The 21,424-nt window shown below is 29.2% G+C and overlaps 1 protein-coding gene across 1 annotated transcript in view; it reads right to left on the bottom strand.

Annotated features, from left to right (window-relative positions):
- Nucleotides 1-2,668: 2,668 nt before the first annotated feature.
- Nucleotides 2,669-21,424, bottom strand: part of LOC126898184 (uncharacterized) — a 34,983-nt gene continuing 16,227 nt past the window's right edge. The window contains exons 6-12 of the mRNA XM_050672124.1: nucleotides 17,670-17,800; nucleotides 17,477-17,611; nucleotides 17,271-17,422; nucleotides 12,165-12,365; nucleotides 9,873-9,995; nucleotides 9,687-9,816; nucleotides 2,669-2,843 (exon numbers count right to left, since the gene is read on the bottom strand). Of these exons, the coding sequence (XP_050528081.1) occupies nucleotides 2,748-2,843; nucleotides 9,687-9,816; nucleotides 9,873-9,995; nucleotides 12,165-12,365; nucleotides 17,271-17,422; nucleotides 17,477-17,611; nucleotides 17,670-17,800 (968 nt within the window). The 3' untranslated portion in view covers nucleotides 2,669-2,747. The remainder of the gene's footprint in view (nucleotides 2,844-9,686; nucleotides 9,817-9,872; nucleotides 9,996-12,164; nucleotides 12,366-17,270; nucleotides 17,423-17,476; nucleotides 17,612-17,669; nucleotides 17,801-21,424) is intronic.

Raw genomic sequence — 21,424 nt, 5'->3', positions numbered from 1 at the left:
CCACGCCTTCATTACACTATCTATGATAAGAACACGCCTTCTCCTTACCCCCACCCTCATAAATCCAATCCTCCATTACCCCCACCATCGCGAAACCACGCCCACTATGACACGCCCCTCCACAATTCAGGTGGGTGGGTGAGGGGGTGAGGCGGGGGGGAACCAGAAACCCCAATATTACCCTACTATCAACTTATCGTTTTTAAAGTGTATAATATTCATTTACATAGACTTTATATCATACTTCAAATATTGTACATATATTGTGTTAGGAACGAGCTGTATCAAATTTTAGTTTTTTTTAATTTAATTTTTACCATTGTTTATTAATATTTCTTTCATTATTTATCAAGTATAGTTTTAAAATAACGCATTCAATCATAGTTACAGTTTTATTGATTATTCAACAACATGTAATATTTTTTTATAAATCCATACTTTATTATTATCATTTTAAAGTATACAATATTCATTTACATAAACTTTATATCGTAACTCGAAGTTTNGCATAAACTTTATATCATAACTCGAAGTTTGATCTTCTCGTCCGTTAGAAACAAGCTTCAGATTTTCGTCAAATCCTTTTGCCAAATCTTCTCGAGTAAATTGAAACCTAGACGGTAGATAAACTTGAAAAGAGGGTTCGTCATCTAGTTTCACTTCAGCTACCGGTGTTTGAGTGGAATATTTCGATTTTACGACGAATAGACCCAAAACCTTATATTGAACACCAACTTTAAGATCAGATACACACTTCCTACGTTTATTTTGCATACCATTTAACCATTCTTTATTAACTACACTCATCTAAAAATCATTGATTTAATTATAACAAAAATCACAGTAATAGGCTAATGTAAATAGTTATTAGTATCATTTAATTATCATAATAAAAATAAAAATGTCATTTATAAGAAAATATATTTTAGTTGTTTTATAATAAATTTGAAAAATCTTTAAAAACTAACATTAAACGTTATTAACATTAGCAAAAGTTATCATATCAATAACAGTATACGTTTGTTCAGCACAACTAAAATTAAAATTTTGAAAAACTTACNTATTACCAAAAGTTATCATATCAATAACAGTATACGTTTGTTCAGCACAACTAAAATTAAAATTTTGAAAAACTTACTTTTTTTTACTATTGGTTGTTTTTGAAGTATGTTTAACTCTAATTGTAAAACAATTTTTGCACTTAAGTTTTAACTATAACTTAACAGTTGACAAACAAAAGAAATATACTGAAATTACTCGAAAATCAGTGTATTTATTCTCACGTCATGACAATAAACTTATGTCATAGAAGAGGGAGGAGGCACTGATCTCGAAAATTATCGAGAGAAATGGTAATTTAAGTAATGTTAAAATGAGGCGGTAAAATATGTTATCAAAATATAAAATGAGGCGCTAAAATACGTTTTATCAAATAGCTTCATTGATAAGCATTACATACACATAATGCGATAACAAGTAAATGAGGCGCTAAAATATATAAATAGCGCTAAAATAAAGTATATGGGGAGAGGCGGCCCCATATACACACATTACATTATATTAAAAAATTTAGTTGTAATGCACACTTTTAAACATGTTAGGTATATTTAATATATTGTCACATGTATGCTTGAGAACTCAATATCAGATTGTAATTTGTTACTAGTTTATAAGTCTATTAATCTACTTGATTTTTGATTGTATGATTGGGTTGAAACAATAGTTTAGTAATCATTTTGTAAATGCATGTTGTTTCTAGTGTACGTATCAACTATTTCACTTGTAATCATAAAGTAACCTTGTTGTCATAAATGTAGTTATTTACCTAGTTGTTGTCAAAAAGAAAATTATTTACTTGTAAGNGTTGTTGTCAATAAGAAAATTATTTACTTGTAAGCATAGAATTAAAAATCATATCTTTAGTTAACTTCTAGCTGTTGTCATTTAAATTTACCCTCTATACAGTCCACTAAGAACATACAAAATAAATTTGGTAATTGCATCAGTACCACATATTGGTTCTACTTTTAAAAGTTCACTCAGCATTGACTTCGCTCAAACAATTAAACTTAAATGTTCAACTAGTCTGTCGGTTAATGTAGTGCGCTTACAGTCAGTAATACATGTCGTTAGAGTATTTTGAAATTTAAAATAAACAAAACACCATTAAAATATAACTATAACATCTTAGTAAACTAGTAATAGTAATATATAATATAATAGTAAACTATTAACACAGATAAAAAAAATGTTTACGACACTGACAAACAACAATTGTCTCTAACACAAAACTTTAGCTACTAATTAAGTATAATTAATTATAAATGAATTGTATTTATAAAAATATAAACCATTACCAATATTTTAACTTTCTTTTTAATTCTCATTTTACTTTTATTTGTTATTACAGAGTTGATAATTACTTGGTAATACAAATACTAATGCTATTAGGTGATATGTATCATAAAGTTATCTTAATGGTAATTTTTGAATCCATTAATGTATATTCAAGGTATATAAAACGGTTTAATAGATGTTTTAATTGAAAAAAAAAACAATAAATACTCGCAGTGATAAAAATATTAAAGGTTAATATTTATACAATAGGTTATACCCAATAAGAGTACTAGTAATAATTATTTCACTAATACTTAATATTCTTATTATAAGAAAAAAGTATGAAAACAATGTTATATTATTAAGAGAAAAAAAATTTAATGTCCAGTCACAATATTTAATAGCATTGATCAAGATAAGTCGCTGATTTTTTCGGCTAGATATCCCAACTTCTTTTTACACTGACGACAACGTTTTAATGTTCTGATTAAAGGGAATGTCATAGGCTATAAAAAAAAGAAAATAATTAGCTCATTTTTAATAAAAAGTGAAATAAAATATATATTTAAATTTTGAAAAAATAAGTTAGCTTGGTAAATACAGGTATTTAACATAATTATTAAAGCATTACCTGGCAATGGATAATATAATCTGAAATGCCATACCCCAAATAGTTTATTTCTGAGTACATTATGAGAAACCCCTAAAAATGGAGTATTATCTAGTAGTTAATAATCGACTTGAAAATGGCGGATGTGGTTAATGAAGGCAGATGATACTAGTTAACGATAGAATCTTTTATCAAATACTGATAGTTAAAGATATTCAGACACCTGTTGATCAGTGAATATTGTGAGGATTCGGTTCGGGAAATTGATTCTTTTGGGTGAGTTAGAAGCAGTCTAAAAGTAGTTAATAACAATATTAATATTAGTTCAACCGCAGAGATTATACGTTGATATATAGACAACAGTGGATTAAAACTACAAAATAACAAACTCAGAAAGCTTTAAGCACCAAAGAGTATTATCACAACGTCACAAAATGGAAACGTGTAGTTCGATAAAATAGTCGCTTACTAATCATCTATTATTCAAAGGTACTACTTCCTCCCTGACGAACTCGACTAGATCAGAAAGATGTAAGCACTAAAAATATTTAATCTTATTTGTTTTTCTATTGGAAACTGATAAATATCTTCCATCGTGAAATATAAATCCGAATCCTGATAGTTTATACATTGTAATGTTACAAAAATTAATACCGATACGACTTACGTCGCAAAAAAGTAGTTGACACTGGTTTTGAAGTTAAAGACCTGTGGGCTATTTATTAATGAGCAACAACAGGTTATTTAAAAAAAAGAAACAAACCAAAAAAACGAACATAGTTAATAATAATATTCGCATAATTTAGAGGCACTTTCAGTGGCGTCGGCGACACGCTGTCCTGCATGATCCTCGGCATCAAAAGTTACCAGCGTTGATGGCGTGTGCGGGTGCGGATCAGTTCAACAAGTCCGGTCATGCGGCACATTCAGAGCCAGTGGTTTACATTCTCGATGTCGTCACTTTGACAGCGGGAAGAAGTCTCAACGTATCGTTTATGGCGGGTCAACGTCGGCTGTGTGGCATTTGTTGAACTTTGCACCGTGGCGTATGGTACGCAGTGTAGGTCAGTCAAATATTTATAGTAGGGCGATGGCTGATAAAGGAGATACGAGTTGCCTGATAATGTGTATCACGAAGCGACGTGGGACCGTGTCAGTACAAGTTAAATTTATCATCGTAACATTAGTTGGTCATATGTGCAATAGGTATTTAGTATGACCCTAGTCATCATATTAATTAGTATACAAATCAGCCGGTCCAGTGGTCAGTACTCTGTTTGTTGAATCAACTGATCACATCCAGTGCACACCACCACAAAAAAACGAATTCTTTCACACTAAATAGTAGTTATAGGTATGTAACATTTTCTATGAACATTTTTATGAATAAAAAGTTTTCTTCTGTCCTTTTCTTAATACATATTTCAATGTTTGATATCATGAAAAAAAAAATCAAATTTTGACAAACTGTGTCTGTAGGAAATTTACTGCTGAACATTAATAAGATATGCCTTTATTTATTACGTATCCACGACTTTTCATTAATTTTTTGTGACTTTGAGTTTAATATTTTTTAGTTTTTTTTATTAATAATATTTTTAATATAGTTTTAATTTTACTTAATTCCTTTATTGCCCACTTGCACGAATTTTTTTATACAGATTCAAAATTATTTTATAAAAAATTGTTTTTTTCGGACCCTTTATAAAGAAATTTCACTTTTTCAAAAAAAAATTTCCGAAAACTGCGTCTATTAAACATGTTAAACTAAAATTTATGTTACGTCCTATAAGTTAAAAAATAAATTTTTCCCGAAAACCTATCTTCTATGTTTAAATAGCAGCCCGTAGTTAAAAAACATGCTAATTTTGTGTTCGAATTTTTTTTTGTTTACTTTAAAATAAGGGTTTATTGTAGTAATGAGGCCATCGATTTTTATAAAAGTTACATGAATTTTACATTGAATATAAATTTTAACTTATTTTTAATATTTTGCCTCCTCTAAATGAGGAAAAACTAGCAGACATGTGTGATGTATAGTTGTCGAGTTAGTTACACTACAGTCTATCACGTTCGAAGTACGAGGTCGTCAAAATTACTTTTTTTGCATTTATTTTCTTAATTCTATTAAATAGGAGTCCTTTTTACATTTAAAATATACAACCAATTTTTAAAATTAAACACTATCCACAAATTTTTTTCCAAGCGTTTCTAATGATAGTGATTTTAACAAGCATATCTCATAAATTTACGCTGAACCCTTTCAAGTCTAAGAGAGTCATTGAGGTCATGCGGATGCCAAATTACGGCACCATACTCAACAATAGAGCGAACAAGTACATAATAAAGCACCTTGTATGATAGACCTAACCAAAAATCCCTACATAATCTTAACACAACCCCCAGAGTTTTAAAGGCCTTATAACAAATATTCTCAATGTGGTGTCTAGGATCAAGATCACTACTAAGAATAAATCCTAGATCAGTTACAAAGTCATTAGAACATAAAATCTCAGTGATCCGAGATGATAAACATATTTGACAGGTGACTAAAACTAAAAAATGTTTATAAACTAATGTTAAGTGAACATTTTAGTTGATTCATTTGATAACAATAACACCATTAGTATCGCAAATAGTATAGCTATTATTACCACATAGCAACAATATTTAGTTAAGTTAGGACTATGAAAAAACCCCGCTCGACCTTCAACAAAATATAATTTCCGAGCGGTACGTCACAGGATTGCCATTGTTGTCGCCCGTCAGCCCGCGAAGTATTGATATCAGATATTATATATATTGGCACATGAAATTCCAAAATTATAAATATATTTCTGTTTTGAGGAGCATACGTCATGAACAATATTAACATATAGTATGACAATTGATAAGTAAGACTTTGATTAATAAAATACTTGTTGAAGTTTGACGCTTTTGTAAGTTTTCTTAAAATATGGATCGCCATAAAATACAAAGCAATCGTCATAAAACAAAAAAGGTATTTAAAAGTGGGAATGCCAAAAGAAAAATCGCTAATGAAAAGGAAAAAAAAGAAGCAGAATTATTAGCTAATTCGCGTAGTATGACTGACTATATTACCTGCAAGAGTCATTCCCAAATAATTGATGACAGCAATGTGGTAAACACATTAGAAATAATAAAACATAATTTCTTAATTATATTGCGACTTAAACGCAAGCATTCAAATTATTTTAAGTTAAAAACAATTTTTCCAACACTTTTGCACAATTTTTGTGACAAATAAACAAATAGTTTTCAAAAATGTTACTGTGGTAAACTAGGTGTGTTTCAAGAAGAGTCAAAATAATAAATATAATGTAACGTTCATCGATTGTACACTGACCGCTGAGTCAGTGGTCAGGTTCCTGTTTATTAGGAATAATTAACAATATTACACTTTCTAATAACTATAATGTTCCTTACTTTATCTACGACATTTAAAAATTGTAACGGTGACCTATTTGATTGTAAATCTTTCAAGCAAAGTGACATAAATTATGCTAGAAAATGTCAAACAAGCTTTTTTCAACGGAAAACACGGAACGGTGAAATTATAAAACGTCCATGGCTAGTTTTTCTCCTAGTGATGGACATGTATATTGCTTTGTATGCNAAAGAATCACAACAATTTTTTTCAAATTATACAAATATTTAAAAACACTTTTCGTAGGGAACCCCTGATTAATTTTTATTAGATTCCAGAACTCTGAAAAATAAAAACCAATTATAACTACAAAAATAATTTTCAGTAGTTTTTTTTAAAGATATTATCTACAATTTTAAATTATTTTGATTAAATTTAAAAAACATTGATTTGACAAAATTAAAAGTAAATAATAATTTTTGCCGTTTTATAATTTTTTTAAATTTTACTTGTTTAAGATATAAACAAGATACATATTTTTTTAGGTTGCAGAATCTGAAAATATTGTAGAAGAAGTACCTGAAATAATTCTTCCAGTATCAGCGGATTCTTTTGAACCTTCTTTCGGTAAACATGATAACTTGAAAAATGATATTGGGATATGGCCGGAGTCTTTGACGCAAGATAATGTAGAATACTGTATAAAAATGGGATCTACGACATTTAAAAATTGTAACGGTGACCTATTTGATTGTAAATCTTTCAAGCAAAGTGACATAAATTATGCTAGAAAATGTCAAACAAGCTTTTTTCAACGGAAAACACGGAACGGTGAAATTATAAAACGTCCATGGCTAGTTTTTCTCCTAGTGATGGACATGTATATTGCTTTGTATGCAAACTTTTTTCTAAAACACGTTCACAGTTTACCCATGGTGGTTATTGTGATTGGAAAAATGCTGCAGCACGTCTGGTTGAGCATGAAACTTCTAAAAACCACTTGAATGCTACAACTCATTTTGCAGTACGATCTAAAGAAAAAGGCTGTGTTGATCAAGAGTTAGTACAACAAGCCGAAAGTGAAGCAATATACTGGCAAGAAATTCTCAAAAGGTTGATTAGTGTGATCGTATTCATTAGTGAAAGAGGCTTGGCATTTAGGGGTGAAAAACAAGTATTTGGGTCACCGAGAAATGGAAATTACCTAGGGATACTGGAGCTTATAGCAGAGTACGACGACTTTTTAGACAAACATATAAAAAACAATGGGAGCTGTGGAAGCGGTAACACTAACTACTTATCATCGACTATTTGCGAGGAAATTGTGCAACTTATTAAAAAAAAGTTTTTAATGAAGTTATCTCTCGAATCAAGCAGTAAAAATACTATTCCATATCGTTAGACTCAACTACAGACGAAGATCACGTTGATCAGCTAACTTTGATCTTTAAATATTTAGAAAACCATAACTCAATTGAAAGATTTGTTACATTCATGACTAATCAGGGTCACAATGCTTAAGATATGTTTCGAAGCTTGATTGATTTTTAAAAAATAATGACATAGATATTGAAAATTGCCGAGGACAGTCTTATGACAATGCTTCTTCAATGAGCGGAAAGTACAATAATCTTCAAACATTAGTACAAACAGAAAATCATTTAGCCATATGAGTGCCTTGTGCTGCGCACTCACTCAACCTTGTTGTTCAGGCTGCTGCAGAGTGCTATAAGTTTTTTTGACTTTTTAGAAGAATTTTATGTATACTTTACAGCCACAACTCATAGGTATAAAGTTTAAAATTAAGTCTAAAAAAGGCAATCACTGACAAACCTATTCTTGTACCAAAAATAATAACAACAACACGATGGTCATGCCGAGTAGACGCTACAAAAGCTCTCATTCAAGACTACAAAGAAATAAAAAGAGTGCTTTTTGAAATTTCAGAGAACAAAGAAGAACCTAGAAAATCACGTATTACTGCATTAAGTTTACATAAAAAATGTCCAAGAGGGAAACGGAACTCTTCACTGTTTTTTGGAACAATATCTTAGGACAACTAAATAAAACAAGTGAAAGTTTACAAAATCCCAGACTAGATGTTAATACAGCAGTCTTAGCACTGGTATTGGTTAAAAGTTTTATCAGCACGAAACGGGATAGTTTTGAAGAATATAAAGTAAAATTAGCTGCTTTAGATATTTGTAATGAGAACGAGGGTGAAACACAGCGCAAGCGTAAAGTATATGTGCGTTTGGCACCTATTTCTGTGTTCAAGCACCAACCGTTGAGTTGACCCCATCACACAAGTTTTTAACCCAAAGTATCCTTCCAGTCATTGATCAGTTTGAATATTCATTGCGGATGAGGCTTGAAGCATATAAACTTGTTGATACTCGTTTTGGGTTTCTCAACAAGTTATATAAACTTGATAATGAGGAATTAATTTTAGCAGCAGATAATTTAATAAAAATATATGACAATGAGTAAGGCGACCAATTTGGAAATTAATTGATTCAGTTTAAAGCTTTTTATCGGGAGTTTCCAAAAGATCAAAAAAAAGAATTTATTAACAAGGAAAAGTGGATGTGTTATATTCTTTTGGATAAAAAAGTCAGCAATTGTTTCCCCAACATTGAGGTTGCTCTAAGAATGTACCTCTCATTAATGGTCACGAACAGTAGTGGAGAAAGGTCATTCTCAAAGTTGAAACTGATAAAAAATCGGCTTCGGACTTCCATGCTGGATGAGAGGCTAAATATTTTAGCTCTAATGAGCATAGAAAGTGATATTTTAAGACAACTTAAATATGATGACATAATAAAAGATTTCAGTACCATTAAAGCTAAAAGAAAACCAATTGGACACTAGAGAATTTTCTTAAAAAGTTCATTTTATGTTACTTAAATCATGTAAATATAGTTACATGTATAAAATACTGATTTTTTGTTTACTTTTTACTAACTTCATCTTTTACTACTTACCTTTCTGATTATGAATTATCAATAATTTATTAATTTTAATTAAAAAAATTTATTTACAGTAGCACTCTTTTAATGGAAAGGGTGTGCAAAAAAAAAAAGGCAACCGGTTATTAATATATTAAATATATTTCTATGACCATGGTAGAGCCCGCGCCATAGGCTAGCCAAGGGCCTATACATCCTAAATACGATCCTGCCTCTCTAAAAGCTATTGTTTGTGGCAGAGAAGACGGAAAATCTGCATAGCCTATCGTCATAAAATCGAAAACCGGTATCCACGCATCGATGCGAGGCGAATTGTCGACTCTGCAATATTGATGACTGATTCATGTATCAATCATTTCTAAATAAATTTTTGTTAACTTACATAAGCTCCTGGGATTTTGTTTTTATCTCGCTTAGCTTTATTTTCTTTTAACCACTTGTTTAAATCTTCAAAAAACATATTTTTTTTATTTAACTTTTTACGTAACATTTCTGCTTGAAGTTTTTCATCTCTTAAAATTTTTATTAATGTTAATTTTTTGGACCAAAATATAATATATTAACGTACTCGTATTTAAGTTGATTTAGCCAGCAAATTTCATTATTTACATCATTCTGTTTTAGATCATGTTCTTTTTGATAACGTTCATCACGTTGAGTCAATTGATAATTCGCTATTTCGAGATTTCTGCTATGAATAAAACTAACTATGAGATTGAATAGTACTTATATTTTAATTATTCACAAATAAATGTTTTGAATCTTGTTAACTCTCATTATTTTAATTTTAATGCGACGTTACATCATAAAATTAGAAATCGTGTATAGTTATGTAAGAATTAACCATAAAAATTGAAACTTTTTTCGTCGTTCTCAGTGAATGACGGCAATTCCCACCAAAAAATTGTTATGTAAATTTGTTAATTTCGACATTTTTAAAAATACTTTACTTAAAATTATCATGAATTTTTGAAAAATATATAAATCAAAAAATAATTTTGTTTACAAATAGGGTAGGTATTATCCTATATTTAAGCATATTTTTCTAAAAATCTGACTATTGACACCTGTCTCCAAGGTGATTTAAAATAGCATCTATTGCACAGAACTTTAACTTTTTCAATTTAACTTTTGAAAATGTTCCAAAAAATTTGATTCAATTAATAGTTTTCTAATTTTTTCATTATTTGGTATATTTTTTTCAAAATAAAACCTTTACCAATAAGTAACAAAAAGTAATTTTTGCAAAAAAAGGTTACCTATAAAAATGTAAAACCTTAACCATAAAACCTTTACCAATAAGTAACAAAAAGTAATTTTTGCAAAAAAAGGTTACCTATAAAAATGTTCCGGAAATATTATGTTCTATGAACATATGTTCAATAGTAGCTTATATTACGTATTATAAATTACAAATAACAATTTGCCCTGACAATTTTCTCTGTGCAAATGTCTGTCGAATTTGAACAATTCATATATTACACTTATATATCATAAAACTTAATCAGGATATAAATGAGGAAATTTTGCTTTTGTAATAATTCACTAATATCTTAAAATTAAATATTATCTACAGATTAATATCGAAGCCTTTCTTATAATAGTGATTTTAAGCACTGTCAGATATCACCAATAATTGTCTCAATTATGCCACGTCTATACTGTTATGCGACCCACTGTGCAACAGTTTTCTTTGAAATATTCAATTATAAAAATATATACCTATGGAATAACTATTGACTAACTGTGATGTATCTCTCAAAATGTATAGACCCAACGGCGATATACTGAATGCACAAGAGTGGTGCGATAATCGCAAAGATGATATTTTTCTTTTACAACAAAACGAATACAAAACTATTGGTTCGTAAGCGCCATAGAGCTTATAGCTGAAAAGCGCTAAAATGGCGGCGACACTGCAGACATAGATAGAAGACCGACAACAACTCGATGTAGCACAACGATAGCATAAATAATCATAACATAATTTCTCGACAGCATATTGATGTGTATCTAAGAGATGATATATGGCAGTGAAAATCACTATCAAATAATTTGGATGCAAATTTGTAAATAGTCTTTAATTTTAAGAGATTGGTGGATTATTCCAAAAGCAACATCAACTCCTACTTTTTTCATTATTCCTAATTAGTCCTTCTATGATTTATAAGTAAAATATGTGAATAAATATATATTATAGCAATTAAATATTGTATGAAATTGATACTTAATAATTTAGTATCGAAATTTTTACGGTTAAATTATAAAAATTTGTAATGTAGTTGATACTTTTATGGCAAACGTGTATATAAATTGAAGGGCTTGATACAAATCTTTTCAGAAAATAATTTAATTTTAATAATGAATAAATGGATTTGTGATCTTTTGACATGTTGTTAAAAAAATTCGGTCTGGTGAAAACTGAAAAAAAGTGTGACAAATATAAAAATTAAAAACACATCATATTAAAATTAATACTTTCTCAGCTTGTATTGAAGCTATATTTGCATATAAATAGATGAGTATTATTTTTTAGCATCTAACGCTTATTCGATAATACGGGGTGAACATCAAACAAGCGATAGTTAAAACAAGATAAAAGAAACACAAATAATTGTAATAATACAAATGTATATATGTATATATGTATATTTATATTACGTATATATAATTATATGTTTATACACTTTTAAAATTAAAATTAAGTAAAATTAAAATAAGAGTCACTCCTGTTTAACAATGAAAGTGCTTTTGAAAAGCATACCGAAAATTTTGTAAAATGGTAGTTACATAGGATTTTTGATAAATAAACAATTCTCTCATTATAAAATTTATAATAGAGGAGAACAGATTTACTTACATTTTTTTTAATTTTGAAGTGCTCCAAGGTCGAATTTTGTTTGTCCCTATAATAGAATCCGACAACGGTGTTTTGTTATGAATTTTTACGTTATTAACAGTTAAACACTGTTTTTCTTTTAAATGATCATTTAAAATTTTTTGGAAATGAGCCTTTGATGCTATTTTTGCTTCTATATTTCGTTTTCTTTCTTCGTGCAAACTTAAATTATTTAATAAATATGATAGAAGGGTCATTTCATGTAAAATCACATAATGCGTGTGCGGCTATAGTTCAGAAATGTTTGAAATTTTTAAACTACTTATAGAATTTACAAAGTTTGCATGTATTATGAAAAATCCACAAACCACGTAATTTTCAACAATAAATTTTTATTTTATGTATTTACTCTGCATGAAAATAGATTCCATTTTGATCATATTACTAATAATGACTTTTGTAACATTTTCTTGATATAATATGACATTGTTAAACAGCATTTAAAACTGGTTATCTTTTTTTAAATACGACAGGATTGTCCATATAAATTTATAATTTCGTGTCACCGAGTAGTCAAGTCAATGTGTATCGTTTATTGTTGTGACTAGTAAATTGTATATTAATAAAATCAATTTCAACTATATATTTTCTCATACTCGAGTTTCAGTTGTTTTATTTAATATAATTACAATAATTTTTTATTTTTAAAAACTAACATATTAACTTTGTATTTTAATGTATTTGGTTATAATTAGTTTAATTATATAATTAGGTTTTATGTAAACATAAATAAAACTTGGTGCGGTGGCTGAGAAGGAGCTGACACGACCGCGGGGTGTCAAACGTGTAACAACGCTGTTGCTGTGTCAATATATATATATAGAATTAAATTATATTGTAGAATAAATTATAAGGAAATACGAAGGGTAAAATAGGGAGATCCAACCCAACCCGCCTCACCACTAAACCTTGATGTCATGTTTATCATGTTCAATTTGAATATCACTCTGTTATACTTCACTAATTATGCACAAATAAGAAGACGAAATTATAATATGATGAATTTTCCACGAAAGAATGTGTTTTATACCAACTTAAAATAATTGGAGAGGAGGAATACACAAATATTTGAAAAGGGAGAAGTTGACTGCAAGGTTAAATTATTATAAGTAAAAAATCAAAGGAATTACAGTTTTTATATTAGAATGAAAACGTATATATAACAACTATTGACTGGAATGATATTAAGAGTGATACTGACTGAATCACTAATTAAAATGTTGATATTAAATAGATATTTGTTATCAAATTACTTCAATAATAAACCCTTATTACACTATCCCATAACTATAACGGTTTTTTTAATAAGTGGGGGGAGGTATCAATTTGTATGTGATAAGAAACGCGCTAAAAATGTGATAAAGGAGGCGTATATGAGTATTATAATATAATAATACCTTTAATGTTGGAAACATGCTTACCTAAGCATTAGGTAGTCGAAGATAAAATTCTTAAAAAATGTTAGTTTACGATGGATTTTATCGTTCCCCCTCTCATTCCATTAGTTACTCCCCACAACACTTCCTCTATCAATACTAGTAGAATGGTGAGTGTGTGAGGCGGGGGAGCAGCTTTCTCTATTTTACCCTATTGAAATATTTAAAAAGATTATTCTATATTACACTCAAAAATACAACACATTTTATTATATTTTTTAAAATTATCTAAAATACATAATATCTGAAAAAATTATGACATTAAAATTATTTGCTTACAATGTTATAGAATATTTTATTTTCGTGTAGAATAAATTCAAAAAATTAAATATTGAAAATCATGAATTTTACGAAAGGGAAGGGATTCAATATATAAATAAATAGGTCCTATTCAACTATTGCACAGTATAATAATTAATAACTAATTAGATAAACAATAATAGTAATATGAATTGAATATAATATGTAACATAATTTCTTACCTAATTGTACAATTGATTAATCACATTGATTAAATATTTTATTGGCCAATCGGTAACAACATTTCCTTTAAACAAATTGTTTAAAACTTATAACCAGGGTTCGGGACTTCTAGCATTTGCATATTTTTTTTATTTATTGTAAAATGTAGTAGAGTGCGGAATAAATTCATTTCTCAATACCGTTATACAAAATCGAAAATTTGAATGTGCTTATTTTGCATATTTTGGAAAATTATTAAAATTTTCAAATTTACAAATGTTAACCAATCAAAAAAAGAAATAATAATGCAGTCTTATGTACTATTTGCAATATACAAGTCACAATCCCTTTTAATTTTCGTGTTGGAAAAATATCTTCATTTTTAAAAAGTATGAAGGCCCATATTGTTTGTATCGCTACATATAAGATTTGTTACGATACGGGCGATACGACAATTATATAATATAACGTATTTATAAAATGTTCTTTGAAACTAAAGGTATTCCCGGTAAATATAGTTCGGACGGCTAGCGCCGATAAGGCGATAATAGTTATTTAGGTAATAATTTCGATTATTTGTTCAGTCCGCAACGTTTATCCGTTGCCGTGAATTCACTTGCGTGCTTATTATCGCGTTACATTTTTTCATAAACATAATATAGTAAAAATGGGGAAAGTAAAACAATCCACTAGTGCGCGTTTGAGAAACTATGTGTCTGAATTTGGATCTGAAATATTATCTACTAATGGGTTTGTATTATTTTGCAAAGTTTGTGAAATAAAGATTAATTTTGAAAAAAAGTTTAACGTAAGCCAACACATTCGAACTAAAAAACACATTAAAAGTGCCAAACGCCAAAAAGATCAAGTTCAAAGGAAATCACAACAACTTTTAACCAATCAATCTACCAAATCAGATTTTAATAAGGATTTATGCGAAGCAATGGTGGCCGCGAACATACCGTTTAATAAACTTTCAAATAATATATTTCGTTCATTTTTAGAAAAATATACGGGTAAAAGTATTCCATTTGAAGCTTCCTTACGAAAAGGATATATTGACGACATCTACAACCAAGTAATGAATAAAATTTAGAGTTGAAATTGGAAAAAATCAAATTTGGGTGTCAGTTGATGAAACATGTGATGTACAAGGACGATGTGTGGCAAATGTTATTGTTGGCATTCTTAAGCCAGATTGTGTTGGTCATTCATTTCTTCTGCACTCGGAAGAGTTAGAAAAAACACATCATAATACCATTTGTGAAGTTTTTAATAAATCAATGACCATTTTATGGCCTGGAGATATTATGTACAACAACGTCTTACTATTCTTATCCGACACAGCTCCTTATATCGTGAAGGCCGGTTCAGTTCTTAAAAATTTATACACCAAAATGATACACACCACATGCAGTGCACACGCACTTCATCGGATAGCTGAAGAAATTCGTGGACAATTTAATCTTGTTGACGAGCTTATATCAAATATGAAAAAAATTTTTCGTAAAGCCCCATACCGTATTGCATTGTTTAAATAGATAGCTCCAGCAATTAGATTACCACCAGAACCTATCTTAACGCGTTGGGGGACATGGCTCGAAGCCGCAATTTATTACTGTGAAAATTTCCAAATAATATGTAGCGTAATAAATGTAGACGAAAATGATGCAGATTGTATTAAAAAAGTTAAATTATGCATACTGAAACCAGGATTGGAAAACAACTTGACTTATATCAAAAGTAATTTTCAAGTTATTACAATGGCCATTGTGAAATTACAAACGAAAAACCTTCCATTGGGTGATTCACTTTCTGTAATTCAAGAAGTAAAATCAAAATTTCAATCATTAAAAGGAACTCAAGGAAAAGCAGTACTTTTAAAATTACAAAAAGTTTTTGAAAAGAATGAAGGTCTTAAAATTCTGGAAAAAATATCAAACATTTTGGAAGAAGATGAAATTTTGGATATGAGTCAATTTCCGGAAGATTATTCATGCAACGAATTTGTGTTCTTTAAATATGCACCAACCACTTCAGTGGATGTAGAGAGGTCATTTTCAGCTTACAAAACTCTGTTATCTGACAATCGAAGAGCATTTACATTTGAAAACTTGCGGAAACATTTAATTATTCAATGTAACAACAAAGGTAAGACAATAATTAAAACAATATTATTTATTGATTGATTTAAATGAAAAATTCAATTTTTAATTTTCCTATTATTTAAAGCTAACGAATAAATTTAAAAAAATGGGAAATTTAAGAAGCAAGTGAAAAATTATTTAATTTTATTAAAATATTTTAATGTTAAACTAATTGTAATGAATAATTATTAATAAAATAATAAATATATTAAATGTATATTTTTTAATTTTTTATGCATATTTTACGGTTTTTAAGTACATATTTTAGCGCTTATTATTGTGTTTTTAAGTGCTATAAGTCCCGAACCCTGCTTATAACAAAATAATTGCCTTGACGGCTCACAAAATAATTTGTCTGGACGACTTAATAAAACACAATATTTGCCTTGACGGCTTACACTACTTAAAACACAAAAAAAAAGTTGAATAGAACAAACGAAACAATGGAGGATGGAGGAGCAGAGTACTTTTTTACTTTTTAAAAATGACAACGATAACAACGAAAAATATAACCTAATTTGATAGGACGGCGTGAGCATAGCTGCTACCGTCGCACATAGAGCGTAGCACTACCTACCCGTGCCCTAACATTTGGTTTAATTGTAATTTCCTAATATTTTGTTATAATTGTTTTATTCATTTGTAAAAAAGCGATACGACACATTACATCTATAATCTAAAGAAGAAAAAGATATTTGACGGTATGATTTTTTTGAAAAATTCTTATTTTGTCAATATCTATTGATACTGTATACCTTCAAATTTTGCTATTATAATATTGCAAAATTTAAAAAATAAAAAAATCGATGTAAAAATATTGTAATAGCTTATATTCATGTTTTAATAATAAAATCTGTACTATAAGGTAAAAAAATAATAAAAAAAAAATTATTTCTGTTTTCAATTACCTTCAAAAAGTCTATGATAAAAATTTCTGAACTATAGCCTTAACACACATTATGTGTATGTGGAAATAATACGTAAATAATGGAATGACCCAGAAATTGGTGTAAAGATTATACCTTTTCAAAAGTTCCTTTTGTAACTGTTTTTCTTTTTCTAGACTTTTTTTTAATTTAGCTTCTCTGAATTTTTTTTTTTGTTCTATTTGATCAAGCAAAGATTGTTTTAATAAATTTTTATTACTTGTACTAGTATTTACACTTTCAGGCCTCTTCAAAATACGATACGTTATTAATTAATTCATTATACTACATTTATTATATACTTTATATAACACGTAAGCTCCGTTAGTATCTGTACATTTTTCATTTTCGATTTTTATTGCCTCAGCTAACTTTTTTGCAGTTAAGTAATTATATTTTGCCGTTTCTTTTATTTGAGTTCGTTTATTTTCGATTTCCTAGAAATAAATTTAATATTATCATCGTTATAAATCATCGTTCTGAAACATTAATTACATAATTAGTAGTTTTGCCAAACGGTTGTTCTCCTTGCATAAAATTATGTCGTTTTTCAAACTCTGTTGTAATAGGATTTATGTTGTCTAGTCTTTGTTTTCTTATACAACATAAATAACACATATCTGTTTCTACAAAAAGTACTTATTCATTTAGAAAGAATAACTTTTATTATTTCTATGAGTATATGATAATATGATATAGAGTAGGGTAAAAAAAGGATTCAGTCCGATATGAAAAGTAATAGGGCGTGGCCTATGTGGAAGGAGTAGGAAATATGCGTGGTCTTTGAAGGGGAAAAGTAAGTATTTTAAACAGCGAATGCGCTATTTTAATATATGACATGCATACATTTAGATAAAGTCCGTACGTAAAATGTTAATTTTACCTAATTTGTAAAAAAACATTTTTGTTCGAAACAGACATTGTATGCCAGATGGCTTTATACATGATTATATTATTTTATACTATCGCACATGAGATTAATACAGCAGGTGGCTTAACACGACGGCGGCGATGTCGCCGTCAATTACGTCGAACGCTAATTATTAATATACGAGTTATAAGCTGAGCTATTCGTATAATAAATAATAAATCAGTACTTTTTTGTCGGCAATATATAATAACAATAAGAATAGTTCAAGTTTTCTTATTATGAGATGTTTAGCAAAACACATTCTTAAATAAAAACTTCTACCGCCAACGTCGACGACGATAATCGCTGGAACATGTATTCTAATAATTATAATATTATTATAATCCTCATAATTGTAATACTCTTATCGATTAATGTCATATATATTTTATCTGAATTATTACTCGTATTCCTCCCACAGTTATAAAATAATAATGTAATGAACTAATATAACTAAATTATAATAATTAAAACGTGTTTAAGTATAGGTATATGTATAGGTATGAATGACGTAGGCGGATAGTGTTCATTAGAGTCATTTTTCCTGTAATATAGTAATAGCTTAGTCGTATACACCTCATCCGTTATTAAGAATAAATTGCCTAACAGATGTTTGTAAGGGGGTTGCTTCAGTATAATATTGTGTGGTGATTACTAATCGGTTATGAGTATTTATTAATCTATTATGTGCATAAGATGGAGTATTTCAAAAATATATTGGATAAATTTAATTTTCTTGTTGAAAACGATCCAAGGGATAGTTTTCAAACTAGTAAGTAAATTATTGAAAAATTATTGAGATTTGCAATATTTTGCACAACGGCTTGGCAATAAAGTCAACGGTGTAGGTAGTGACTATTTACAAGGTAGTGATTTATCAGGCGAGGGAAAAAAATCGACCAATCCTAAATGTGAATGCTTAGTTGGGATTTATCAGGTGAGGGAAAAAAATCGACCAATCTTAAATGTGAATGCTCAGTTGGGATTTATCGGATGCGGGAAAAAATTCTCATGTTCAGTTGTGAAGCGAATATATTACGAGCTTTTGGATGTAATCGAAATAATTGAAAAGATGGTGAATGCGAATCGCAACGACAGTAAGCCCTATTGGATCTAGAGACTTTAATCACAATAACTACACCAAGGTGTAAATTCAATAAAATCAATGACTTGATTAATTCATCAATGTATATAATTTCAAAAATATTTCGTGTGTGCAATAGTCTAGACCCGGACGATTCATTTTGGTAAAAAGTCAAGTTGGTAAACAATCATGAGGTATTTATTATCACTGACAATTTACTACATAGAATGTACGGATATATTTCATCGATAACGGAAAATTTAAACGGAATACTACTTTACAAGAACCCAAGAAGATACATGACTGTTTCAGTCCAAACGCGATGACTGCAATGTATTTTCGATGAAAAAACTGAATTTGTGCAATTGTACTTCATTAAAAATATGTATTATGAGAAAATACATCGACAATGGCTTCATATACATCCGCGTATTTTACATGAAATGATGGTTATACTTCAGACTTCAATTGATTGATTGAGAAAACATCTCGAAAATTATATTCAGCGATTATCCACACATGAAAGTATGTTTAAAAATATTTGATTTTCATCTTAAAACAAATTTTACCGCGTGTATTACTTCTCCAACTGGTGGAATAAGCTACAAACAGATAATTTCTAGGAATAGATGCTTTACCAAAAATTGACAAGAAAGAACTCCTATGTGCGACTTTTCCAGTTCAAATACGAAGATGATCGTCATAAAATAAAAAAATTTACAATACATCTAGTTTTTTTTATTAAAAAAATTGTGTAATGTGACAAAATCCGTTTATTTTTTTCGTCTATTTGAATATATATATTTGTTTGTGCCCGTTCGAGATATTCAGTTGTGTACTACTTCAAAACGGTTTTTTTTAATATATAGGTTTTATATGGGATGATGCGTGTATTAGTATTATATAGTATTAGTACAATGTGGTGACATAGTGCATTTTATTCCGGGGTGTCCCAATATCTTGCAAGCTAAGTCTAACTGTTTAAAGCCAGTCGCTTACTTGGGACGTATACCCGCCGTGCTTAGCGGTAATGCCGTGATTAATAGTCGGTGGGTATCCGAAGATGTTCATCGTATTCTTTAATTATAATAGTGTAGGTGTAACTATTATTTTTTTTTATTAATATCTGTTTTTTTTCTTCTTTCTGTTCCCTGAAATTTGTAGATGAGGTTTTTTGCCCGTTCACTTTTTTGACTCGTATTAACTTAATTTTTTATTACTTAAAGTCCCCTTAATTTAACTTAACTATGATTTTTTTTTTGCGTGTTCCATCTTCAATGGACTCCTTTATTTTGTATTTTTTTTTCCTTTTAAAAATCAACTCCCCCTAGTTTATAAGGTACGGGCACCTTGTATAAGGTCATCACTGATCATCATGGTTATGGTTAACTGTCACGAGATTTTGGTGTACATCAACTTTCAACGACTCAACGACATCCACATCAACCTTTATTACTTTTCTATTTTTTTTTATCTTAAATTTTTTTTAATGTACGAGATTTAATTTTTTAATTTTACTGCGGTTCGTCAATTCATTGTCTCGCCCAGTGGGTTGGTTACCCTTTTTTTTGTATTTTCTAATGCGCCATGAAAGTTACAAAATTTCCGTTGTGTCCATTTAATTCAATTTTTTTTTTTTAATATTTGTAACCTTTCAATTTGTATATTTATACATTTATTTTGTTTCTTTACTATATTGTAAATTATACAATAATTAAAATACATTTGTATATATACATTAGAGTTTTCGTACTCATCCGTGAATGCGTTGTATTCCATTTGACAGTCGTGAATAATTACACAATACAATGATGTTTTATCGGGAAACTGTTTAGAGCATTCGAAATCCAAACGTAGATCAACCGTTGAAGATTTATACAAATACAAGCATTTGTTAAAACAAATTCTATGTTCTATAATTCAAATTGTATGGAACAATTCATCACTACTATGAGTCCACGTTTTTTGTAATTTAAATAATCCTGAGAAGGTATTTAAATATACGTATACGGATCTTTACGACCGTAGTACATTGTCTGGAATTGAGTTTACGAGTTATAAAACATTGTGTACTTGTTGTTGTCGAAATCGGCGTATTGGTTCTCGTACGGGTATTCGTCCGCGTTCAGATACGCTTTGACGTTTCTCGACGAACAGTGATCGAAATCTCCGAGAACGTGTTCATTCTCATTATACATTGCACATTGCAAAAACTAAATATCTGGTTTTTTCAACGTTCGAATTGGTGCGCACCGG

Source organism: Daktulosphaira vitifoliae, unplaced genomic scaffold, assembly GCF_025091365.1.
Source record: "Daktulosphaira vitifoliae isolate Bord-2020 unplaced genomic scaffold, ASM2509136v1 Scaffold_2, whole genome shotgun sequence".
Classification (NCBI taxonomy): Eukaryota; Metazoa; Arthropoda; class Insecta; order Hemiptera; family Phylloxeridae; genus Daktulosphaira; species Daktulosphaira vitifoliae.
Note: the sequence above shows the minus strand (reverse complement) of the source record. Positions and strands in the feature narration are given on the sequence as shown.